The sequence below is a fragment of the Anguilla anguilla genome, chromosome 4 (assembly GCF_013347855.1).
Source record: "Anguilla anguilla isolate fAngAng1 chromosome 4, fAngAng1.pri, whole genome shotgun sequence".
Lineage (NCBI taxonomy): Eukaryota > Metazoa > Chordata > Actinopteri > Anguilliformes > Anguillidae > Anguilla > Anguilla anguilla.
The window spans coordinates 39,083,901-39,111,658 of NC_049204.1; the positions used below are offsets into that span (position 1 = coordinate 39,083,901).

The 27,758-nt window shown below is 42.3% G+C and overlaps 1 protein-coding gene across 1 annotated transcript in view; it reads left to right on the plus strand.

Annotated features, from left to right (window-relative positions):
• The first annotated feature begins 12,288 nt into the window (after positions 1 to 12,288).
• The window catches only part of LOC118225061 (parapinopsin-like), an 80,080-nt gene continuing 64,610 nt past the window's right edge, over positions 12,289 to 27,758 (plus strand). Inside the window, exon 1 of the mRNA XM_035413076.1 lies at positions 12,289 to 12,658. Coding sequence (XP_035268967.1) covers positions 12,289 to 12,658 — 370 coding nt within the window. The remainder of the gene's footprint in view (positions 12,659 to 27,758) is intronic.

Sequence of the window (27,758 nt, forward strand, 5' to 3'; positions counted from 1 at the left end):
CGAGGGGGCAAGAGGGGGCTTTTCCCCCTCAGTTGTTCCTCCTCCCCCCCCCCCCCAGTTTAAGTTTTATGTACCCTATAGGAAAATCGTATTAGTAAATGGCTACACATGTCAGTGGCGCCGGCAGCCGTAATCCTGTACGCACCGTGCGTACATTTTTTTAAATGATTTTGTTTGTTTTTTTTAACATTCTATCTTGAAAATAAAATTGTGACAACAGCAGATCCTGTCTTTGGATTCTTTTTTATTGAATAATGTACTTGAGATACATTTTTGGCTGCGTCCACTCACCAACGTTTCCCTAAGCCAAAGAACACACTCAAGCCATTTGACGCAAATACATTTGAAGGCCGATGGTTGGTGTTAACGTCACTGGCTGGCTATAGGTCATTGCATGATCAACATTTCTGACGCTTGATCGTGATGTTGGCAATGTTGGATTTAGCTTACTGGTATCTCGTGTGTTAGCAAGCAAATAAGTAGCCTAGAAATGAGCAAATGAAAACAATTGGCTTTTGAAAATAGAAAGCGAACTCTCCTAAGCAGTGAAGATTCTGCCGAGAGCAGCGCGAGCATTGAGTCTGCTAACGTTAGTGCTGCTAGCATTAACATTACGACAGAAGCTAGCAGCCAGTTACATGTCCATGATCCACAGCAGTCTCGCTCGCTTGAGCTATGGAGTCATTTGAACTCATCGTCTGTTTAACTATTACTCAGGAGCTGCTTCACCATCTAACGCCACTGAGCAATGGCTTACAGAACCCAAACTGTGAATTACCGATAGCCGCTCAGATGGCTAGGGATCTCGTGACAGTGCTTGAGAGCAAACGAGATAATTCTACATACAGTGAAATGTGAGAGAAAGCAAGTGTTGAAGTCACTCCAGCATTGCATCACATCACCAAAACACAAACCCAAAGGTCTAACACACCTGCTGCAAACCCACAAGAGTACTGGAAAAGAAACATTTTCTTGCCATTCATCGACCACCTGGCCACAGAGGTGAGGGACAGAGTATGCCTTGCACTGCCACATCTTAAAGCCCTTTACCCAACAAATTGCCACTGTTGACGGACAGTTTATGGCAGGAGATAAAGGAGGAGTATGGTGCTTTGATGCCTAATGTTAAAATTTTGTCTTTGATCACCAAGTACAACACCACACAGATCTGTAGAATGGCATCCTCCTCCAACTACTCACACCTTTTTTACAAACAAAACAAAAACTCCTTCATCTGGCGTTTCTGCCATCTTTAAAGTGCCGCTGCCACGACTCACATGCTGATTGGTGGCTTACTGCCAATCACCTTCGTGGGAGCAGACACACCTCCGACACACCTTCCACTCAGCCACCGTGCCGGGAGAGACCAAATGTAGTCAGCAGCTGCACCACTCCTCTTGTGGTACACTTAAAACACAGCCTATTGAGAGGTACATTGCCCCGTTTCTCACTCATTACACAACTATGTTCAATGTTCTTGTACATTCTCCACCATAAATACTTTCTTGCTACTTCAATAGATTCATTGAGAGGTTCTGTAATGCAGTGAATTTGAATTTAGGGGGAAGACTTCCAATGGCATGTATGCTGTCTAGAATATTAGACACAGATGTGGCTAAATAAGAGTGAAACATGATATGTGGCATACCCACACAACTATTCGTAGTTGCCCTAATGAGGACCAGTGTAACCTCTGACAGACAAAAAGATTCTGATTACAAGAACCAAATGCCTCTGATCACAGTCAGATGAGCCTCTGATAACAGTCCATCTCATTCACTGGTTCACCTGTACCACAAGCTGATTGTTTTGCCATCCTGGTGGTTATTTCCTGAGATGATCCCCCAAATTCATGTTACCTTGGAAGAACATGTGCTACAAGACCCCACCCATGACCTTCCAGAGTACAAGAGGTAGAAATGCAGAACTTTCATTACAAATTCCTTCTTTATATAAATATATATATATATATATATATATATATATATATAATTTTTTTCATAAATACCAGGTAGCCATTTACAATGGATTGAAGGGGTATATTTGAAAGAGAATACATTTTTTGAACTTCCAGTATGTATCAGAATCATTTCTTCTTTGACCCACCCAGTCAAAATGTAATTGATCCAGGCAGGAAATTTAAAATAAAAGAAATAATAATAATAATAATAATAATAATAATAATAATAATAAATTCATTTTATATAGCGCTTTTCACAGTCTCAAAGACACTTTACAACACAGGTAAATCAAGGAAACAATCAACAAAAGAAACCAGGGTACAAGCATAATTATCAATAAACAAACAAAGGTACAATAAAAAATTTTTTTTTTAATACAATACAGAAAATGCAGTGGGACCAGTGGTGCAGTGGCTGTAGGAGGGGGTGTGATGGACAGAGGGGGAAGACAGACATCAAGGGAAGGCTAGGGAAAAGAGGTGGGTTTTAAGGCTTAATATTCCACAGAGTACAGTTCTTTGTTTATTTAAAACAATTGATATCATATCTGTCACCTGTCCGTAAGCACATTCTATAAATTTATGGACCCAATACTATACAGTGGCTCATAGCTTTCCTATTGAGTGCCCTAGTGTGTTCAGGACTGAGATCGACTCATGTAACAAATAGAACACAAATAGCAGAAAGCTCCCATTTTAAAACGCAATGTAGGAATATAGTGCTCTCCAAAATTATTCACACCCTGGATGAAGATGAACAAAAATACTGTATAAAATAAACAATATAAGTTCCAACCTATAATAGTGTGTGAAAAATACTCAACTATCCACAAGCACTTAAAAAACTTTTTTATTTTTTTTATTTTGACAGTTTATTTTACATGCATAATATCATACATGCTACAGTATTACCAAATAACAGCAAAACAAGACTAGGTCAAAGCCTAGTACATGGCTGGACCTAACACACTTCATCCGGCTGACCAGTGGTGTAACTTCATCACTCAGCCAACCAATGGTGTAACTTCATCACTCAGTGACTCAATCACAGACATTCGTGTTTGTAAGGCTGGCCCCGCTGTTGCGGTCCAGCCAAAAATAGCTAACTTGCCAGAATATAACAGTTGTTTGCTTTAATATCACTTTCCTCGACATGTAATCACTATTGTTGGAGGGAAGCACATCATCGCCTGTGCGACTTTTAGGGTGGGGTAATCTCGTTGTCTTCAAGAGCATTAACCAATATTTAGTGGTATTTGTATAGTACGCTAATGTAGTGTACACATTTATTTGGGTATATTGTTATGGGATGCAACATTTAATAAAATATGTACTCTCAGTACGCTATACGTGCCTAGCGGCCCTGTGACTTCCAAATTCCATTTCAGTTGGGGACTCTAATCGCTCATGTAAAAAGATTGTTGTTCAATCAAGTTTTCCTGGTGACTTACCCACCAGAAAACATGTATAATAGCAGCAGGTTAGATGGCTGTAGAATACTATTCAAGCTGCTGGGGATTCTCAATCCAGAAGGCGGCACACATCTCTTTTTCATTGTAATTACAAAAATCACCCATTTGTAAATCTAAAGTGCTTCATACATCTTTTTAGGTGAGATCTTGGCAAAGAGATGCATGTAAAAATGTTGTTGTTCAATCTAGTTTTCCTGGTGACTTTGCCACCAGAAAACATGCACATTAGTAGCAGGTTAGCTGGCTGTGGCATGCTATTCTAGCTGCTGGGGATTTGGAATCTAGAAAGTGGCGCAAGTCTCCTTTTCACCATAATTACAAAAAACACCCATTCGTAAAACTAAAATGCTTTACATAATTATACCACTCTGTAGACAAGACGTTGCCATAAATATACATGTATAAAAATATTGTTGTTCACTCGAGGTTTAGTGGTCCAGCCATATCAGAACACATTTTATAGGGCCTCTTTCCCAGCATAACTTTGAGAAATCAGAATTGAACAATTAGGATGATGTCGAGACAATCATCAATTTAAGTAACATTTCATTTCAGCAATACAAAATCCCTTCCTGGGTTATTTTGAATAATATAGCGAGCACTATCTTATTCAAATTGGTACAATTTCGCTTCTGAAATGGCAGTAGAATTCTAAGTCCCTCAGGATGTTGGCAGCTGTGACGTTTTTAGGACACCTAAATATAAGAACGTATGAATAAATAATAACCAATTAACATCTAAAACATTTCACTGTGAGTTTTTCTTGTAATAAAATGTGCAATAATGCCTTCAGTCAGTGCGTATACATGCACAGTTGAAATCTATCTATATTAATAGCTCGATTTGGCCAAAGATGAGATTTAATTGGATTATTGTCATTGTCCCAATATACATGACTCGGAAAGAATTGATTTATTGACCAAAGTCTGACGAAGACTTCTTATAAATCCTGCTTTCTCCAATTTTGACGCAACTTTTTTGAATAGCTCGCCAGTTCCGCCATTCCGCATTCCGTTTTTCTCCCATCCATGTATTTTAGGATATTTAACTCCTTTAGTTGCGATAGCATGAAGTTGGTCTCCTCGTCCGTCCAGAAATGTGTTTTTTTTCGCCATGATACTAGGGAGGGAAAAACGGAGCTTTAGAATGTCACCAGCAGTGTATGCGTGTGAGCTTGACAATGCATTTCTCACAGAAAAGGTCTTTGTCGCCTTTTTTAGTTCATTACAGTGGTGATACACTGTAAAAACTCAATTATTTTGGTGAAACATTTTTACACTGACAAATATTGAGTACATTTTAAAGCTGTGAAATCATTTAAATATACCTTTTATAAATTGAAGTAGATCTGAATAACTACATTTAGTACCATGACAATTTAAATTATATCTACTCAATATTATATGTCAATGCAATAGTAACCCTAAGTCAAAACCACTAAAAAAAATCAGTAGATATAAATGAAATGCTAGGTAGATGAAACTGAAAACGAGACTATTATTTAACAAAACAAATGTGCTACATTTACTAAATGTTTTTAACTGAATTTAATTCATATTGGGCTATCAATTATTAAAATAAATATGTTACATTTATTTAATTTTTTAAAGCTGTATTTACCCTTTACTCCAGGAGTACTTCACTTGAGGTCAATATATCTAATGAAACCAAATGATAAACATAAAGCAATTGTACACACATTAGCATTTTAATTAATCTTTTCAAATGACATATGTAACAATGTCCATGTATAAAAACAGTGAGCTGAATTGAACTCTGCATATTAGTAAGCGCGGTCTCTCAAACATGAGTGAAATGCACCAAGAACAATGGGCCCTTCAATCAATTTGCATCTTGCTGAACAGTAGTCGGCAACTACGTACGCAGGTAATTTTTCAGTCTCTGAACCTTGTTTGAAAGGTTTCCAGGATCCAGCTCCAGCAGTACTTTTTGGAATACCTCAAAACTATATTTGAGATTCTTGTGGTATCTCAGATCCAAGGCATAGGTTAGTCCCAACAGATAGCAGCAGGCTCTAATAAGATCCCCAAGACTGCTGAGGACAGTCATGCCCTCAATCACAATCCCTACATCAGTAGGTTCATCGACTGACCTATCTTGGTTCTGCAGCAGGTAAATGTTCAACACTTTCTCTGCCAACCGCTCTTGTACACTGACAGGTGCATCAGCAGAATCCTGCAGACATTGTAAAGATAACTGGTTAGTAAATGTGTGATAATTAACTACTGTATGCATTTCTATACTCTCGTATGTTTTCTTGTATTGGGATGGGACGATATGAAAACAATTTTCAACCGTCCACCACCTTTTGGCAATGTTCCAACTCTCACATCATCACTGTTGCATGCATCACAAAAACTATTTCACTCCTAACTATGGCTTACATTATAGTTCAAAATATCCACATTTAAAGACACAATAACCTATTTAAAGACACTCAGTTTCAAAAACCGAAATATTTTGAGCAGTAATACTTACATAGCAATGATGAAATTTTATTTGTGCTCAGTAGATGGAGACAGAAACAGTGCATCAACGATACAGTTCAATCCGCTTCTGTTTTGCTCCAGTAAACGATGTCAGATAGGTCTATCAGCAAACATATGGCATAGCTATGCCCAGAAGTCCTTAATAATAATAGTATTTTCCAAGAAATTATGAAAAATCGGTGACAACGTTTCGTTAGGTGCAGCGTCTTTTACTGCTACCACAGAGTGAATGCGTAAGTGAATGCGATGATAAGAACATTTTTGGTTATGCTGACCTCTAAAAAACGCTATTCCAAAAACAAAATTAGACATGTTATACGTCGTTAGGAAGCTTATACTCTCACCTACTGAATAAATGAATTGTCAATCAACGCCATAAACGACACGTGTGGTATTATCCACAGCTATTTTGTAAGGTACCCAGGCATCACAAATACGCATATATTTCACAAACGGATTGTCCAAGACAATATATGGCAACTCAGTCTCAAAAGGGACATCCCTACGCGTAAAACCAACGGTAAGGTTGTGTATTTATTCAATATTTAGTCCCAGATATTGACTGTAGAATGACATTGTATCATTTTTTAAAACTTTGTCTCGTTTATTTCGTTATTCAGTGAGCAGCGTTTTCACTGCTGTATTGGTATATCTTAGGGCAATTGTCGGGTTTATCTTGTTGCTATGATGGAATACAATTTTTGAGTGGTGAAAGAATATTTTTATGAATGCCCAGATAGACAATATTGTCCATTATGTCATGGGTGGGGGGTGTAGTTGCAGATGAGACTGCAGGGAGGGGGTGCGTGTTGAACAGAGCAACAATGGTGGCGCTGCGAAACTCCGTATTCAGCATAGTTGTCATGTGTCGCCTACTAATAAAACTAAAACAAAGCGTTTTTGTTTTTAACTCATACTTTGGTTGCAGTAGCACTGAATGTTTGAGTTCAGTAGGGGCTTTGCGCCAAGAGCTTAAGTGGTACTGTGCCGTTAGCCTGTATTGAAAGCCGTACAAGGTTAATGTGAAGTAGCTAACACAATCGGACAGCACTAACCCATAAAAATGTACTTTGAATAGTACTTGCTCAATCGAACGGTAAATGTGAAAAACATTCAATTATAGTCAGCGGCACCGAAATTTTCTGTCACACCCTCAATAAACGGTAAACGTCCCAGTAGAAGATTTAATTAAACCTTTTAAAGTTATATATTTTCTGAAACATTATTGATTCCACTTGGCCACCGTGAGCGTGTAGTTGCTATGTAAATTACGGAACATGCACACAACGCCTACGTCAATTTTTGGCCCATTGAAGCGTACACATGCCGTAGTAAATCGAACCCCAACCACATTATCTAGGTATGTTAGTCTGATTCTGAAAAAATCTACTTTGTACGATTTCAGTCAGACTATAATGTTTACATGATTTTTAAAAGTCCAGTTTTAGCCAGACTAAAACAATAAATCGACTTTTTCAAACTACATGTAAACCCACTGAGTGTGGGAAGATTTTCAATAACGAACCCAGTGATTTTGGTGCGCCGACAGATTTTATCTGCCTATGTACAAAGAAATCCCTCTAACCTCATCAACTGGTGCTTCATCCTGCAGAAAGACAATGACGCCAAACACACTGCCTACAAAACCAAACAATTCAAAAATGGGAGAAATTGTTAAGTCAGTCACCTGATTTAAATGCAATCAAGCACGTATTACACTAGCTTAAGAAGAGACTAATATACAGTACCAGTCAAAAGTTTGGACACACCTGCTTAAACCAGGTTTTTCATGATTAAAAGTGCTATGAACTGTATAAACTTGTCTATAAACACTTAATAGTTAGTAATAGTTAACACTTAATGACTTAATCATTATATGATACCTATACTTGTATAAGCAGATAATCATAAGTGAATTGCATTCAAAAGTTTAATTTTAAAATGAAAATGGAAATCTCCTACATCAGTTTCACCCTTCTAGCCTCCATTAGAAATATATGATACTGCATGTGGTGAAAATGATGTAGGAATATACCCCATGCATTTTGAAATATGGCGGGTGGTCTTTATTTTTTTAAATATGAAACATTCTACAGGTCCTGGAGCACCTGTTAAGATAGATGTGATCATGAACACCAATATGTACCAAGATATTTTAAGAACAAAACAATGCACCCCCCCCCCTCCCAATGAGCTTACAAGATTTCCATTTTCATTTAAAAATCAAACTTTTGAATGCAATCCACTTAAGATTATCTGCTTATATAAGTACATATATCATATAATTCAATATGAAATATTTATAGACAAGTGTATAATACAGTTTAAATAATTTTTAATCATGAAAAAACTGGTTTAAGCAGGTGTGTCCAAACTTTTGACTGGTACTGTATATATATATATATATATATATGTGTATATACATTAAGGCTGTCAAAAGTGCCATGAAATTAAGTTTGAATATTAGCTTTTGTAATTAGTTAGAGTTCGAATATATTCTAATATCATTCGCCTATAATTCACAAAAATATGCCACTTATTGTCGGGCGCAATATGCACGTGACGCTCCCTCTAAACTGGCCTACGCGTTATTTTCCACGAGCGGGCAGTAGAATACATCGGTGAACTTTAATACTAGGTTACTACATCTGGGGCCTAATTTACAAAACGTATTTTAGATCAACTGTGTGGCGCGTGCGTAGAAAATCACGTCATAGTAGTGATTTTAAAAATTTCAACATGACTCGTGATTTGACCGTGGAAACGGTTGTCGCTCTACGTCAGGAAATATAGCCTGCCATGGGAACATTATTTAGCCTAAATTGTTAGCTGACCAGATCTGTTGAACGAAGAGAAAAAAGAGACTGGCTCGCGAGGCTAGCTGACCAGTAACGTTAGGTGTCAATAGAGCTGAAAGTATCACCGAAGGTTATTGGCAGGGAAAACCAGACGACCAACTTGGCCCTGGGTCCAGGGCAGAACGTTTTTTGTTGACAGAGGAAGTAACGTTAGCACAGGAAATTAACTTTGTGTGCATGAACGTGATTCGCCGCATGAAATTAAAGCCTGCATGTTAATTACAATACGCGGGATCCAAAACTAATATTCAAATGCTCAAATTTAGGTTCGAACTTCAAAAAATGAAAGATTTTCTAATAGTTTTCGAACTTCAAATATTTTTTGACAGCCCTAATATACATACATATACAAATAGACAGGTGACAAATTAAAGGAAAAACCAACATAAAGTGTCTTAGTAAGGTGTTAGGCCACCACGAGCCACCAGAACAGCTTCAATGCACCTTGGCATCGATTCTACAAGTCTCTGGAACTCTACTGGAGGGATGGAACACCATTATTCCAAATATTCCCTTGTTTGGTGTTTTGATAGTCGTGACGGAGAGCCAGCATATGATTCAAATCATTTTCATACTCATCAACCATTCAGTGACCCATTGTTCCCTGTGGATGTGGGCATTGTCATCCTGGAATAGACCACTCCCATCAGGATAGAAATGTTTCATCATTTTCCAAGTCACTGTAGACCCGTGCCTATGCTTTTGCATCACTGAACTCTCAAATATGCTTTAGTCATTGTAATGAGGGGTTTATGCACTGCAACCCTATCCCTCTCAATGTAGTTTTCAAAGGACTGTTCTTGCTGACACAGTCTGATCACGTCCTGCATTGACATTTTCAGTCACCTGAGGAAGAGTTGCTCTTCTGTTTTTTCTTAGATAACGCACTAATGCTCAAGCATCATGGTCATCGAACGTGTGCTTTCGACCAAATTTTCCAACCCTATTTACTGATGTCTTCCCCATAGATCTAAATGATAAATTGATACACTAGCCAGTTGACCAGTCTTTGTGACTGAAGCTCCTGCCATCCGCACCCCAATAATGAACCCTCTTTCAAAGTCACTTTGATATTTTCCTCTTGCCATCTTGATCCAAATCGAGGTCAACTGGCCCTGCTCAGCATTTTTATACATGCCTCAGAGCATGATAGGATGTTAATTGCTTCATTCTATCATGCAGTACACCTGTATGGAAGCATCTGCATTCCTTATGTTTTGCCACTCATTTATTTAGGTTTTTCCTTTAATTTGTCACATGTATATTCTAGATTTATAATCAAATAGTCATATGTGGTTAAATTGCAGATTCTTAGCTTTTATTAAATTGTATTTTTTATATATTTTGTGTAATTTAGCTAGTTTCACCACATAAAAAATAAATTTTAATACATAGCTCCTCTTATCAAAGCAGCATAACGTTTGGGACATTGGGTGCCTTGCCTAGTGATGCTCTGCCAGCGTGCACTGCAGCTATCTTCAATTCATGTTGTCTCTTGTCTTCAGCAAGTGAAACGCATGTTCAGTTGGATTCAGCTTGGGTGTTTGATTTATCTTAAGTGTTTGATTTGGCCAGTCAAGAACATTCCACTTTTTGACCCTGAAAAACCCTTGATTGCTTTAGCAGGATGTTTTGGGTGATTGTCCTGCAGTAAGGCAAAGCGCCATCAATTTAGGTTGGAGATATTTGGTTAGATCTGAGCAAATGTTTCTGTACATTTCGTATTTCATCCTGCAGCTACCAGCGGTTACAATCAATCAAGACAAGTGAGCCAGTTCTAGTGCCAGCCATACATGCCCAAGCCATAACACTTTCTCCACCATGTTTCACAGAGTTGGTATACTTTGGATCATGAGCAGTTCATTTCATTCTCTGCCTGTTGAAGCTAGTCAAACAAGCTTTGCTGTGTCAGGTCACATATATTCATTGCTTCTAAATGCAAGCTTATCAAAAATGGTTATACTTCTAGCATTATCTGCCTATTAACACTAGTTGAACATGGTTTATTGTGCTGAAACAGAAAAGGATGGCATGCTACTTCAGAGATTTTCTTGAACGTGAGGCCCTTTCCCCATGGGTATAGTCAAGGAACATAGTTAGGTAAATAAGGCCTTCTTTAAAAAAAAATTTCCCATATTCTATTCCCTGCCCATACATAGCAGTTAAAGAGCTTTGCTGTGTATACACGAGAAGATTGACTCAAAAAAGACAATATTAACAAAAACATTGTCCATAAAATCTCTCATAAATTCATATTATAAACATTTTTAGTGCTCATATATTACATTTCTGGACAGTAGAAAGTCACCTCGAAGTGCATCTTTTTAAGCGCTACAGAGAACATTGACAACACATAAATCTCGCAATTGGTGGAACTGGAATTAAAGGAAAGTACATTAAGTACATTATAGGTTAAATGAACGCAATGGACATGAATCGAAACGCCTTAATGTAAGGTGTGAACTTTAACTCAACAAACATATTTACCAGTACAAGTTTATTAAAGCCATCTCAGTGCTGTAAACGAGAAAAATAGCTTCTTCCAAGGTGAACACATGTAGCGTCCATTCAGAAACTTTTAATAAATAAATACATCTAGGCTACTTCACCCAGACAACATCTTAAAGCAGCACAGATTTATTTTCAGCCACCCATAATCTCTTTCCACTTCTCTTTCCACCACCACTATTCCACTATAGACCGCAGAAGGCGTAGCTTACATTTTTGTTTGTACATAGTCGCCTCTTGCGTCCGTGGGTAACCTACTTGCACTCTTGGCGGCATAACTGATTGGTAACCAGAGAGAGCATTAGTATAATAGGACCCTTGATAACTTTTAATTTCGTCTTCAGTTCTTTTGAGCATAATTAATATAGCAATCTTTACATCATTTTAGCACATAGTACGACATTACAAATTAGCATATGTGGCCGTACGCAGGCAATGATAAGAATAGTATGGAATAAATCAGCGTCATGTGACCGATTCAATCTTATCCTCTTATCCCGCAAACCACTTCCACGCCATTAATTTGCCCCAATGAAGTTGTTAGCTGAGATTCCGCCCGAAGACGTCAGCTGCAGCGCAAGGTAATATAAACTATGAGACAGGGTTCAGGGTCGGTTGCGGAGATGCGGACTGCCACACGGTGGAGCACAGTCAAATGAATTAATTTCTCAAACTGAGGAACCACCTGGTATCTTAAACCTCGGAGGGTGGGGGGGGGGGACTTTATTTCGAATTCCGCGGCTTAAACTGAGAACCACAACTCCCAACTAGTTTGCTGCAGTTGCTGCTGCGTCTGCCACTTTCTCTGAGAGTTCCAAAAGTGACACGTTAGTAAATGACACCAGTCTCGATGGAATGCAGCAGCATCTTAGAAATTCCATAGCGAAGTAGTGTTTATACCATCTTTAGAAAAACACGAACACCATGCACCCTAGCTCGGTAAAAGTAGCGTATTTTCTCAGAGCCTAAAACGGACTGCAATGATTGTGTCCAACGTGAGCATCAGCTGTGGAAGTGCCAACAGCCCGTGGTGCTCGAGTGACAGCATCAGTAATTTGGAAGGGACTACTTCAGACAGGACACTGACCCCGACCGGACACCTGGTCGTCGCTGTGTGTCTGGGTTTCATCGGTACTTTTGGTTTTTTCAGTAACCTGATAGTGCTGATACTTTTCTGTCGCTACAAGATGCTGCGCTCCCCTATAAACTGCCTGCTAGTGAGCATTTCAGTGAGTGATCTGCTGGTATGCGTGCTGGGAACTCCGTTCAGCTTCGCGGCCAGCACACAGAGACGATGGCTCATCGGACCGGCAGGATGCGTGTGGTACGGTTTTGTCAACGCTTGCTTAGGTGAGTTAGTGTTCGTAAAGGCAAGTGCTGTACCTCAGTTAATACATACCTTTAACTCTAACAAGAGCTGCTGTTTCCTGTATACTGTAGTTTTATGAGTACTTGCGCCCCCCGCAGAACCCGGATACCTATTGTGAAGTGAAAACCCTACAATCAGGTTTTACTCCTCCCTGGTTCATAAATTGTGATTTATTGGCTGCGCTCATTGAGGAATCGTTTTGACACTAAACGCATTGATTGAAATGTTTAATACTAACCGGAAACATTTTATATGCGTCTGTGTTGTTATACAAGCTACATGCATTCACATGCATGTCTTTTCATGTTGACACTGTCTATAGCAGTACTGTATGATGTTGGCTTAACATTGTGTATTGTTCATAAAATTAAATGACCTGTTCCCGATTGTAATTTTTGCTGTTGGTATAATAGTGTACGCACAGGACCGGCTCCCATTTAAAGAGAAGGACTCAAACTTCTTTTTGGGGACGATAATTACGCAAAATTGGGTTGTTTGCGTTTGTTCGCTAAACAACTGAATTGGATTATATTCTGAGGTATTGTTCTGTTCTATTGTATTTAGCCATATCAGATAAAAACGAATTGTTAAAATATTTAGAACCAAGCTGCATTAGGATAGCATTTCCAGGCAGCTCTGATTAACAGTTTCGACCAGCATGTTGGAGGCTACGAAATGATTGGTGTTTTAAAGTTTGTCAGTTGCTCTATAAAAAGTATAATACCATTAATCTACTTAATCTGATGATCGGTGGACGTTTTTTATTTTGTCCACGATACATTTTCAGTAGTTTTCTACAAATCCGAGTGCGCGAGAGGTGAAACAATTTCTGTGACTCCATAATCGTTTGAAACACCACATGGGGTTTAAAGTAGTACTACACAGTGTCTCAGAAATTTTGTTTCAAAAAACCATTTTTGAACTCTAGTGCTGAATGAGCGTCGTGGCTGGCAGTAAACACTCACATGGCTCTAAAATATGGTTATGACATGCAATACTTGTTTATTTATTTTTTTATACACGCGTGCTATTCTGCTAGGTAAAATTAAGTCTTGAAGTGTAATTGTACTTTTAAGCTCGGTTCATTTGTAATTAAGCTGGATCTGCATATTCCATCCAAGTATTTGTGTGGCTTTAATTTGCAAATTGTCTATCACTACTGAAGATCATATCGAAATATCAATGAAGAAGTAATGATTATACTGCTTATGACAGTATGTATATTCATACAAATTCATATATTTGATGTGTCTGCATATATCCTTAGGTGGCAATATTCAGATAAGTGAAGTGTTCCGATATAGTACGCTATAACTGGAAGAATAAAAAGCATTTCATCTGTGTTTTTAAATAACGTCAGGCTGGCTAAGATACTGATGTATTGCTCTGTGAAGCAATAGGAAAACAATGTGCATTTGTTATGAAGAAGTACAGTAAACTTTGATGCCAGTCAACTACTGTGACTACTACTCAGTTGGTGTTTCAAAGCTCAGCTGAAAAATTTCACTGAACTGCTAAGGTGTTCTTTTTCATCATCTCGTGTTCGAGATCACCTATAGGCAGGGCCATTGTCCATTGGGCAACTCTGGGCGACCACCCAGGGCGGCAGGTGGCGAGGGGCGGCACATGAGCGCCGACATAGCAGCCTAGTTTAGTGATGTGGGCTAGCGTGTGCTGTGAACTCAAGGTCAATTTTGTCCAATCATGAAATGTAACACATTGAAAGTTACCAATTGCGTTACTGTATATCTTTGAAAATACGAAATGGGGGCAGCGAAAACGGTCAGCCTGTTAGACAGCTAGCTAGCCATCTTAAACACGTCTAAAGGGAAAAAATGAAGAGACAAGCCATCTGGCAGTGAATTTCGGAAAAATAACCTTTGCTCCTACGTCATCTGTGTTATCACACGAACTCCAGCAGCATATATAGCTGTATGATTGAGTGATTAACGCAACGTCTCATAACATTTTCATAGTAATGTCTGCTGTCTGGCTCTTGTGCTTGTAACTTGCTTGTAACATAGAAATTAAGTAACCCAGGTGGTGTAATAAAGCCTATGGATGGTCGTATTTCTGCGTCGTCTACAGAACTGTCAATACTGCTTTCACTTTCAACGGCTTCAAGGAAGTTAATTTGACAGCGTAGGTGTGTGAGTGATTAACCCTCTGGGGTCTAAAGGTAAAATGAGCTAGTGGTGAACTAGGCCATGTTTCGTGATCAGCATCTCTGTAAATATGATAAAAACAAAATTGTTAGGAAATGTGACATCAAATCAAACTTTATTTTTGTAGCACATTTCCTTCAACAGGTGAAAATTAAACGTGCTTTACAAAAAAGGGGCAAACCACTACCTAATGAAAACAAAACTTAGGAAATGTGACATGGTTACATCATATACAAACAAAAGAACCAAACAAACACAACCAGGTGCAGAGAGGTAGCCTATAATTTTGAGAAGCAATGGTTAGAATCGTTCGTAGTGTGGGAATTTACAAGCGCGCATATTAGTGAATATTCCTACAAACACACAGAGAATGTAATACAGCACACATTTACAAATAATGCAAGCTATCAACGAAACAACATTAGCTAAACTAAATAAACATTGATATTCCAGCTCAACTACACGCAACTCATCAATAACAATGCCTCAATCTGAAGTAGGCTGTTTAGCTAAGTGGTTATTATATTGCTATTTCCCGAATTTACTTACAGTATGCTAAAATCGATTGTGCGAGGACATCAGTTTTAGAATCCTAGCCACGCCACGGGCTATTTATTACCAATATGATCGAAAAACATACAGTCTACCTGACTTCTAACACAACCAGACGCAGAGAGCCTAGCCTATAATTTTGAGATGCAATAGTTCGAATCGTTTGTAGTGTGGGAATTTACAAACGCGCATATTGCTGGATATTCCTACAAACACACAGATACGTTGCAATACAGTACATACATACGAATACAGTACGACATCCAAAACTCAGGTCTCAACCTCGACCTTGCATCTCAAATACAGAACCTTGTCAACTTAATGGTCCGCAGGAGTACATATCCTCGGATTGGCCTCCGCCAGACGTGAAAGGTTTGAGAGTTCAGTCAGTGCTGATAAGCTCGCTAGCTTTCCACCCCCACTCGATAACTTCCTTACAGTATTGGGCCGCCTTTGCATTCGATACACCCCCCTGCTCACGCTAACGTGAAACAAGATGGCTAGCCAACTATTTGTTTAGCAAGCCTGCTAGCTCCCTGCTACATGGCTCTTTCTAAGCCTGTCTACCTCAAATTGTCTGAAGAGCTATGCTCGCGAGCCTGCCTGGCCGCGTGCAGTGCTCTCATGGCCACCAAAGACACTCACCCACTCTGTGTTATGTTCTTGGGTTTTCAACATGCCCAGGAGGCTGACGACATGCCAGAGAGTTGCAGCCACTGCCTGGTGCTGCCCAGGAAGCTGTGGCAGCGGAGAATGAGAGTCGCTGCTACCCATGGCAACAACCTCAGTCAGGAGGACTCGGATAAAGAGGATGACAGCACTACGCTCCCTCGGCCCCCGCAAGGTCCTTCTACCCTGAGCTTAGCTGGGCTGACCAGTCCGACCCAGACTTATTGAGCCTTACCCTCTCCCTCTCCGGTACCCCTATACTGGAGGAAGAGGCACCTAGTCGGAGCATGACGACAAGCCCGTTGTGTGTAATGACTCTGGTGAGAAAGACGCTATTCCTTCCACACAGGTAGCACTTGTTAAGGGGACGGCTAGCGCCCAACCCCACACTGTGCTTCTGGGGGTGTGCGAGCGGGCCGCCACCCGTCTCCACATCAAATGGCCAGCTCTTCAGAACCCCGCCCATAAGGAGTGGGATGTTTATGATGGGAAATTCCTAGGCCCTCCCATAAGCCCTCGGAAACAGCTTTTCCCAGTCCTTCCTGCTTGTGCTAAGCACATGAAACACCATTGGAAGGACCCTCGCAAGCACGGCTTTTCTGGCCTCAAAGTCAAAGACATGGCCGCCCACGCCATGGGGGAACCCCCAGCTGTCGAACCCTCCATAGCTCAACACCTGAACCCCAAGCAGAGAGGGTTGAGGAGATGAGGACACAGCTCGAGAAGAGGAGCCCTTCCCCTATATTGTGGCTGGAGATTGTCACTGTTAATGATCTGGTCCTGCGCAATTCGAGGCCTGTGGTTGCTCCATAGCCCTGGTTGTAGCTGGTGAGCGGGCCCTGTGGCTTAATTTCTCTGGTCTGCCTGACAGTGAGAAGAGGCACGTTGCAGGCACCCCAGTTGAGCCAGGCCAGCCTCTTTTCAGCCCTGCGCTGACTCTCATGCAGCAGCGGTGCGATGATAAAAAGAAAGAGGATGAGGCTTTCAAGCGGCTGCAGCGAAGAAACCATCACTCACCCCCGTTGACCCCAACGGAAGTGGTCTGCCTGACAGTCCATGCTCTGGGGCGGCCAGCCCCGTGGACACATGTTCATCTCCCCTCACCAAGAAGAGGAGACTTCAAGTTCAGGGGGATGGCCCCTCTCCCCCAGGGATCCCCCCCCCCCCATGTTCGCTGTGGTCAGGGCACCAGTTCCCATGTCCGCCAGCCTCAGTCCCCCCCTCTCAACGCCCAGAGAGGGAGACACTGTTCTAACTATACAGGTAGTGTTACCCACATTCAGAGTGCAGAACAACTCGAGGCTATATCTAATAAAGGCTTCTACCCTGAAAGGCTAGAAAATAAAAAAAAACTGTGTGAAAAGATTCTCTTCACAACACACAAGGCCTCCCCTGGTTTCGCCACTAGCCCCACTATTCCATTTAGCCTCACCTGGCCAAATTTTCCCACAGTCCTCCACACCGGCAGGGGCACTCAGGAGCCACATCGTAGCCTTACAGGCTGTGTCAGCCCCAGAATGGGTCCTGAGCACAATAGCCAAAGGCTACAGACTCCAGTTCAGAGTGAAACCACCTCGTTTCAACAGAGTCATTTACTCTCAAACCAAAGAGAGTACGGCCATGTTTTAGAGGAGGAAATCTCTTCCCTCTTACACAAAAGGGGCAATCCGTGTAGTTCCAAGAGATCAAGCCTAACACAGCTTTTATTCTCGTTACTTCCTTGTTCCAAAAAGACGGCTCCCTACGTCTGATCTTGGATCTCAGGGTGCTGAACAAACATTTGAGGCAATACAACTTCAAAATGTTAACATACAGCACTCTTTTACATTCAATATGTCAGAACAATTGGTTTCCATCAATCGACCTGAAAGATACCTTTTTCCATGTAGGCATCAACCCCCCCTCACACAAAATTTCTCTGCTTTGCCCATTGCGGTGTTTGCTACAAATACACAGTTCTACCCTTCGGCCTTTCCCTAAGCCCACAGATGTTCTGTCTGTGCAGAGGCAGGTCTGGCTCCATTGAGACTAACACGAGTCAGAATTATGACTTATATAGATGATTGGATTGAAGTCAGAGTTGTGCAGGACACTCAGCTGGTTCTGACACATCTGTCGTCTCTTGGTTTCAGAGTAAACCTCCCCAAGAGCAATCTCTCTCCATCCCAGAATTTAACGTTCTTGGGAATGGACTAAACTGTTTCAATATGAGCTCGGATATCAGCAGATCGCATCTAATCGCTCAGAGTCTGTCTCTCTCAGTTCAAACCGGGCTCGAGAGTACAGTATCGCACATGCCTTAGGCTGCAAGGGCTGATAGCATCAGCCTCTCAGGTTCTACCACTGGGGCTGTTATGAATGAGGGGCATTATGAGGTAGATTTCATCCCTCAACCTCAGCCCCGTGGGCAATCTCCATCACCACCTCTTGGTGACATGTGAGTGCTACGAAACTCTGCGTCACTGGGAAAGCAGAGACTTTTACACTCAGCGAACCCCTCTTGGGTTCGTTCTCATGAAGAAAGTTGTGACGACAGACACTGCAGAGGCAGAGATTTAGTTGGGCGGCCGTAGATCTCTTTGCCTTGCACAGAAACGCCCACTGTCCTGTGTTTTTCTCGCTACGGGACGAGAATGCACCTCAGCGTGGATGCACTGGCCCACCCATGGCCCAATGTGCTCCTGTATGCATTCCCCCCCTCGCTCTCATCTCTCCCACTCTAGCCAGAGTGAGAGAACAGAGTTTGACACTGATCCTAATAGCACCCAGGTGGCCAAAATCGGCATAGATGGCAGAGATTATCCATCTCCTTTATACACAACCATGCGCACTCCCATTATGCACAGACTTCCTGGCTCAGGCGAACGGGGAAATATATCAACATAGCTCTTTCGGCTTGGCCCGTGAGAGGCATAACCTTAATGTATTAGGGCTCCTCTCTCATGTGGTTGCTACCATCCAATGTGCAAGAGTGCCCTCTACCAGGTGACTTTATGAAAATAAGTGGCAGGTATTTGAAGGATGATGTACTTCTCGTCATTCAGTGCCTTACCAGTGCTCTGTTATTGATGTACTGTGCTTTTTACAGAACCTTATGGATAAAGGGAAATCCTTTTAAACCATTAAAGTCTACCTGACAGCTATCACTGCTTGTCATGTTGGTTTCAAAGACTATGCAGTGGGGCAACACTCCCTCATTTGCAGGTTTATGAAGGGGGCTGGCTGTTCTCTGTCTGTTGCCAAAAAGCACATTCCTTCTTGGGATTTATCACTGGTGTTGGAGGCTCTGTCTCTATGGCCATTTGAGCATATAAATGAGATAGAGTTAAAATAGCTGTTTCTCAACACAGCATTGCGGCTTGCTCTAGCTTCAGCTAAGCGAATCAGTGACCTTCCTGCGCTCTCAGTGCTCCTTGTGCTCCTGATATGGATAGGGTTTTTCTTTAGCCCAATTCAGCCTGTATGCCTAAAAGCTTCCCGGCTTTCACATGTGAGGTGTTGGAGCTTGCTGCTTTTCACCCACCACTTTTCTCCTCTCAAGAGGATCAAAGGCTACATATGCTATGTACTGTGCATGTTATCCACACATATATGACAAGGACTAAGGCTTTCAGAAAGAGTGACCAGCTCTTTGTCGCCTGGGGCTTGACCTGCAAAGGAAAAGCCATCTCTAAGAAGCAGCTGTCAGATTAGCTTGTGGAAGCTATTGCTATGGTATATGATTCAAAGGGGATAACACCCCCCTCGGGCCTGAGGGCTCATTCTGCAAGGGGCATGGCTGCATCATGGGCCCTATTCAGTGGGGTCTCCTTGCAGGACATTTGTTCAGCCGCAGGCTGGGCTTCTCCACATACCTTTGCTAGGTTCTACCACCTGGATGTTACCAGGACTCCGGTAGCCCATCGCAGTTCTGGAGGTGAGTTCTGTGTGAAGCTCACGCATCTCCCCAACGTGCTATGTATTTAGTACTTCCTTACATGGGATGTGCCAGACACCCCCTCCCCTCAAGGGGGCAGGCTGCCCTTGCTGGCCTGACAGTGTCTCAGCAGTGGGCATAGGGCAATCTGGGAGTTGTCTATATCTCCCCATAGGTGGATCTCGAACACAAGATGATGAAAGAGAACTTTAGGTTACTGTACCCCAGTTTTCTGAAACATTGAGTGGAGAGGTCCACCAAGACTGCCCTGCTTGCCGTGCATGAGAAGCAAATATGTTCACTGAGGAGTAGTAGCACTGTCGCATCCTATATGCTCTTACAGGAGGGCGGTGCCTCCTGTAGCATTGGATGCGGTACTGTCTGTCAGGGCCAGACTTGGTGCAATTGGATGCTTTTGAGGAGTCATGACTGGATGTCATTCCCCATAGGTGGATCTCTCCACTCAATGTTTCAGAGAACCAGGGTTACGACATTAACCTAAAGTTTTGAAACTCTTTGAACATGTTATTTACCATTGTATATTTGCATGTTTTTGCATACTGTATGTACTGTATGCGGTTGTATGTCTGTTCACTAAGATCAATAGGATGTTTTTTACATTGTGAAGTCTGAAGGAACAGGAGGGAGCTGTCTGTGCAAGGTTCATCTATGGGAACTTTAGAAACTTTCGTGTAGCTATCTAACATGTAGGCTATATGTTATGGTGACAGCATGTACTGTATAGTTAACCTCTTAGCGCAAAGCCCCTAGTGGTCGGCACGCTGGCATGCCCAGATTACTGAACTCAGACATTCAGTGCTACTGCAACCAAAGTACGAGTTAAAAACAGAAACGCGTTGTTTTAGTTTCATAAGTAGACAATACACTACAACTATGCCGAATACGGAGTTTTTCAGCGCCACCATTGTCGCTCTGGTCATTTAACACGCCTCCCTCCCTGCAGTCTCATCTACAACTAAACCCCCCACCCATGACATAATGGACAATATTGTCTATCTTGGCATTCATAAAAATATTCTTTCACCACTAAAAAATCGTGTTCCGTCATAGCAACAAGATAAACCCAACAATAGCCCTAAGATATGCCAATACAGCAGTGAAAACGCTGCTCACTGAATAACGAAATAAATGAGAAAAAGTTTTTAAAAATTATACCATGTCATTCTACAGTCAATATCTGGGACTAAATATTGAATAAATATACAACCTTAACATTGGTTTTACATGTAGAGATGTCCCTTTTGAGACTGAGTGGTCATACATTGTCTTGGACAATCCCTTTGTGAAATATACACGCATTTGTGATGCCTGGGTATCTTCCAAAATAGCTGTGCCTAATACCACACGTGTTGTTTACGGCGTTGTCGCCCTTTTTAGTACAGTCTGGCTTGATTGACAATTCATTTATTTAGTAAGTGAGCGTATAAGCTTTCTAACAATGTATAACACGTCTAATTCTGCTTTTGGAATAGCGTTTTATAGGTCAGCGTAATCCGGAGATTTTCTTATCATCTCATTCAATTACATGCATGTCCAGCAACAGTTATTACAACTTTTCTATTCAAAATTATCCCATGACTTTGTCAGTCCAAGTGGTTTGTGTGGCACAAAGTTAACTCCCAAGTTCCCGCTAGCAGGAGCCAGCCATCAAGATAATTAAGGAAGCGCAACCAATAGAGCCACGTCAGCCAGTGGCCACACTGTAGAATCTTTATATGCCTTGGTGTTTTGAAGTGAGCGACATAGTTCAGGAGGTAAGAGTGGTTGTCTGGCAGTCGAAGGGTTGCCGATTCGATCCCCTGCCCTGGGCTTGTCGAAGTGTCCCTGAGCAAGACACCTAACCCCTAATTGCTCCCAATGAGTTGACTGGTACCTTGCATGGCAGCCTTTCACCTTTGGTGTGTGTGTGTGAATGGGTGAATGAGCAGTATCAATTGTAAAAGCGCTATATAAATGCAGTCCATTTACCATTAGCCACTCTGAGGTGCTTGTTGAGCTCATGTACTCAACAAGCACCTCCCCTTATGGATACTGTAAATCCATAAGGGGATGCCAGTCATCAATCCTATTTTGGCATGAGGAAGCACCATGAGTAAAAACATCTGTTAGTTTGTGGGTCCTACAGTGTGGATGGTGCCTTTCACCTACATAACTCATACTTCCAAGACTATGTCTCAGAGGTGGTCAGATCACATATGGAGTTTTGTGATGCTGAAGGGCACATCTATACTGCCCTAAAAAGGCAAAAGACCTTAACTCGCCAGAGTGTAGAACTGAGAAAAATGACTTTAAACTTGTTTTGTTGTCCAGCCAAATGAACTGTGGGAAGAATATTGGAAATGTGGCAATTCTTTGTTTTTTATTGAAGTTATTTATCTACATAAAAATCTTGAGCTCAAACTTGACCTTTGACCCTTATTTGGAAGTTAATGTACTCTGCCTTTGCATTGTCTGCAAAATAATAAGGGGTCATGCCAAGGCAAAAGGCATTAACTTCCATTTGATCACTCATTTGGTTGCTGATCACTATATTACATTACATTAAATTACAGGCATTTGGCAGACGCTCTTATCCAGAGCGACGTACAACAAAGTGTATAACCATAACCAGGAACAAGTATGACGAAACCCCTAGAGAGAAGTACCGGTCCAAGTGCAGGGAACAACCGCATAGTTCAACTTGAAGGTTAAACTGATTAACACTAACAACGAGAACGGCAACAGCGCAGTTTATGCACCTAAGTCACCTACGAAACAGCTGCCTAGTTACAACCCTAAGCTTACAGTCATTTACAGGGGGGTAGGGAGGGATGGGGAGAGGTGCAGCCTGAAGAGGTGAGTCTTCAGTCGTCGTTTGAAATGGGTCATTGTCTCAGCCGTTCTGACCTCCACAGGGAGGTCATTCCACCATCGTGGGGCCAGAACAGACAGGAGACGTGTTCTGGAAGTGCAGGTGCGAAGAGGGGGAGGTGCTAGGCGTCCTGAGGTAGCAGAACGGAGGGATCTGGCTGGCATGTAGGGTTTGAATATCTGGTGGAGGTATGCTGGGGCTGATCCCTTGACTGCCTGGTATGCTAGGACCAATGTTTTAAATTTGATGCGAGCTATAACAGGCAGCCAGTGGAGGGTAGTGAGCAGGGGAGTGACGTGGGAGTGTCTGGGGAGGTTGAAGACCAAACGAGCCGCAGCATTCTGAATGAGTTGCAGGGGTCTGGTGGCAGATGCCAGTAGTCCAGCCAGAAGAGAGTTGCAGTAGTCCAGGCGGGATAGAACCATTGCTTGGACCAGGAGCTGGGTTGAGTAGGTGGTGAGAAAAGGGTGGATTCTGCAGATGTTATACAGGAAAAATCTGCATGCCCGGCTTACTGCTGCGATGTTCTTGGAGAGGGACAGCCTGTTGTCCATCACCACTCCGAGATTCTTGGCACAGGGTGATGATGTCACTAAGGTGTCCCCTAGGGAAATGGAAAAGTCGAGGAGGGGAGAGGATAGAGCAAGAATAAAGATTAGCTCCGTCTTTCCCGGGTTGAGCTGATATAAAATCAGTATATGATAATAATGATAACATCTACATAAAATCTAGTGATCATGGCACAATTAGGCTTAGATTAGATTCATTGCTTTTCTGACATGACAAATGTAGACACAGATGACATCGATCAAACAAAATAGTTTTGCATGTGGAAGGATAACGTTTTGTGTTTATTCGTGTTTATTAACGCAACAAATAGTAAAGGATACAAGACTCGTGTTTTGGATTTAATTGGATGAATGCCAGAGTAGGATACTCAAGGACGACTCATGTTATGGATTTAACGTGTTGAACGCCAGCGAGTAATGCTCAAAACTCATGTTGTGGATTTAACTTCTCAAAGGACGTTGTTTGCAATGGATTTGTATCAGGTTACAAAAAAAGGTAGGCTATCAACTTGTAAATTGTTACTGCTGAGCTTGTGTGTGTGTGATTAAGCTATTTAGGAGGTGTGTCGTGTGTCTATGCGAGCCCTAAACCACTCGCGCTGTTTCCCTGGCTGTCAGTGTCGGGCTGTCACAGGCTGGCACTGACCAGCCTGCATGACACGAAAAAAGAATTAATTGCGTATGATTTACGATTACTTATAGCTGGCAAGCCATCTAGTTATTGTTTGTTTCCAATGCTTTCTTTGCATTCTGATCGCATATGGGAGAAGTTTGGTTTTGTTTGTGAAGTAGTTAGCCTAAGCTAGCTAACACTACCTCGCGCTAGCTAGCTAACAAGTAATTTGAGTAGACTATCTATCTATCTATCTATCTATCTATCTATCAGCCTAATCTTTCTTACCTTGATTTTGGTGGGTGCGTTTCAAAGCCATCTCTAGCAACATTTTCCCTCGAGAGCAATGGGCCATTCTTAAAAGCTAGATGTAACGTTAGTAAAAACAACCACTGCAACACTATATTTGCTTTACACTTTATTCAAGCTACTGTGTGTGTCTCAGAACTGCTTCGTTGACACATAGGCGTAACTCCACTTTGATGCGCAGCAAGACAAAGGCAGAGTACCTTAAGTTAAGGCTTAACTCAATTTGAGCGTTCCTGAGTGCAGCGAAACAAAGACAAAGAACCGTAACTGATGTTACGGGATTCTGCCTTGGCTTCTCTTGGGCTTTGGAAGTTACGGCAAAGACAACCCACTATTTTCTCCAAAAAACAACAAAATTGACTCAAGATATTTGTCCACACGATAAAGCAGATCTTTAATGTTCCAAAAATGACAGTTTTGGAACATTAGGCCTTTTGCCTTTGCACGGCAGTATAGTGTATGGTTGTTTGCACATCACCCAGGGAGAATGAGAGAGTATGTGCCGTTGATTGGAGGTGCCTTGCCAGATGGAGTGGAGAGGCAGAGGTAGGAGGTCCCTGGGGTGGGCGGGGGGTGACTCCTTGCTGGTGGACAGGGCAGCTTCGCTTAGGAAAATGCATGTGAGGCAATGGCTGTTTGCAGGAGAAGCAGGCATGCTGCTAAGGGCCATAACAGTAAGAAAAAGGGCTTCTCCGGGGAGCGGTACTTTACTCATGATGGATTCAGGGCCTGGGCCAGTACTCAATTCATGTAAGTCCAGCTCTGTTTGTGTGCCTCGGAGTGGGCAGTATGTCATCTAATTTAAAAATACTTGAGCAGTAGTAGTAGTTGCCGTAGTAGTACTAGTAGTTATAAGACTAAAGTTCATTGTATGGTCTTAAATACATAGCATCCTCTGACACTGGGAAGGGCCTGAGAAGGCTCAGTGACAGGGAACATGTCAGATACCTGCTCTGAGAGCTTATCGGAGCTGAATGTGGCAGACATGCCTGTCCCCTGTGCAGATAAGTCTGAAACGTTCCTTCCTACAATTCTTATGGAGCGGAGCTTCACGGATACCACCCACATTTCCTGAAGCGTGGGTCATTGATCTCATTGACCAGAAGCAAAGGCTGTCCCTGAAGGTCGGAGGCTGCCTGAGATTGAATCGGCTGACAGGGATAAGAAGTGCGCTTAAAACGTTTCTCCGGTGAAGGCTGTTGGAAGTTGGCAGAAGTATCAGCTGAAATGTGTTATGACCAGCTCATTCAGGCCACAACAATTAAGGGAGGTCCACACGGTAAACCTTAGTTAAATCAACATTTTAATTCAGTAAATGATAAGAATGGTGCAAGAACAAAGGAAAAACAAAACAAACAAGCCAGAGGGTGCCAGGGGTCCGTCTGTCCAGGGAGAGAGAGAGCCAGCTCACTGAGGAAGCCTGGCTTTTATGCTCTTCCTCACAGGTGCAGGCGGTCACTAATCAAGGGCAAGCGGAGCTCCACAGCAAACAGGAAGCCAGGCAAGCAAATTGGCGGGCCCAGCACCTACAACAGAAAACAGAGACAAACAGCCTGGGAAGAACAGACGGCCAGGGCCGTCACACCGCCCCCCCCCCCCCCCCCCCGCCCCCCATAAAACGGAGACCCACTAGGGTCTTCGTAAGCATCAAACTAAGGCCCGAAACAAAGCATCTGCCATTACATTCTCCCGACCTCTGATATGATAAATGTTCAGTGTGTACGATTGCAGGAACAATAACCAGTGCATCAGTCGTTGGTTGCTGTTCTGCATGCTGGATAGGAAAGTCAGGGGGTTATGGTCAGTGAACATTGTGACTGGTGTTGACCCTGAACCCACATATCCCTCAAAGAACTGTAAGGACCAGATCAATGCCAGTGCCTCTTTTTTTAAAACTTCCACAACTTTTCCACGAGAAGAAACAGACCGGGTGATCAATACCCCCTTCCCTTTCTTGCACCAGTACAGCTCTGGCACCAACTCCACTGTCATCCACCTGAATTTTAAAGGGCATCTCAAAGTTTGCAAGCACAAGGAGAGCAACATAGCAGGTTTTTCACAGTAACAAAAGTAGCCTGACACCCACACGCCCACACTCCAAACAGAGCGCAACTTGAGACCAAAACAATGCAACTCAGTGCACAACCATAAAGAGGATTGATTAAGAAAGGAGCCTCCCCCCTAAACTGCCTAGCCCAAATTTAACTAGCTCAACCCTAGTCTTCGTATGCGTACTGGTGGTGGATACTTGCGCACCTAGAACCCGCTTGCATTGGGGAAGGCTAACTGCCCCAGCCAATGCTACGGATGGTGCCCCCGAGACAACTGCTGCTAACCACGTGGACAACATACAGTAATAATAAAGCAGCCTCAACAATCCCTCCTGATGAGGAATTGCTGATACAGCCTAAACTGGGATAACAAATGAATGCTCCAGCCACAATGAGGACTATCCAGTCACAACTCTCTCCCACAGCCACACGCTGTATGAACACATACCACCGTCCTGCAATTGCATACAGTTCACCTCAGGAAACAGAACTTTGATGGCGCACAAAGAAACCCAAGGTCTACATGCTCCACTCCTTAACCTGTAGGAAACAAAGAAAACCAGCATCAACCCAAAACAAAACAATCAACTACAATCAGCTACCATAGGCCTCCCAAACCTTTTTTCTTTTTTTCACCAACAAACATACCATCTACACTACCAACATCTAGGGTTTCTCACCACAAACAAATTGCTTTAATTTCAGAAACCCGGATGCTAAATTGGACAAGCCCCTATTTCATAACAAGCTCATTCAGGCCACAACAATTAAGGGAGGTCCACACGGTAAACCTTAGTTAAATCAACATTTTAATTCAGTAAATGATAAGAATGGTGCAAGAACAAAGGAAAAACAAAACAAACAAGCCAGAGGGTGCCAGGGGTCCGTCTGTCCAGGGAGAGAGAGAGCCAGCTCACTGAGGAAGCCTGGCTTTTATGCTCTTCCTCACAGGTGCAGGCGGTCACTAATCAAGGGCAAGCGGAGCTCCACAGCAAACAGGAAGCCAGGCAAGCAAATTGGCGGGCCCAGCACCTACAACAGAAAACAGAGACAAACAGCCTAGGAAGAACAGACGGCCGGGGCCGTCACATATGCAAAGATGTAAATGTAATCCTTGCATTTTGGGGTCCAAGACAAGACATGAAAAGAAGGTGTTTATACACTGGAGGCTGCTTTGTTTGACAGCATGTGCATAAATGCAGTTCACAATATTTCAAAGGTAATGCAGATAGAACCTCTTACATTGCTCGTATAACAAAATTCTTCATGGCCAGTCACACGTGCTGTATCAAGCTTACTATAATGAGTGGAAAAGCCACCTAAGCAAAGCCACAGTGCACAGTGTTATTCCTTATTTCTTAGTTT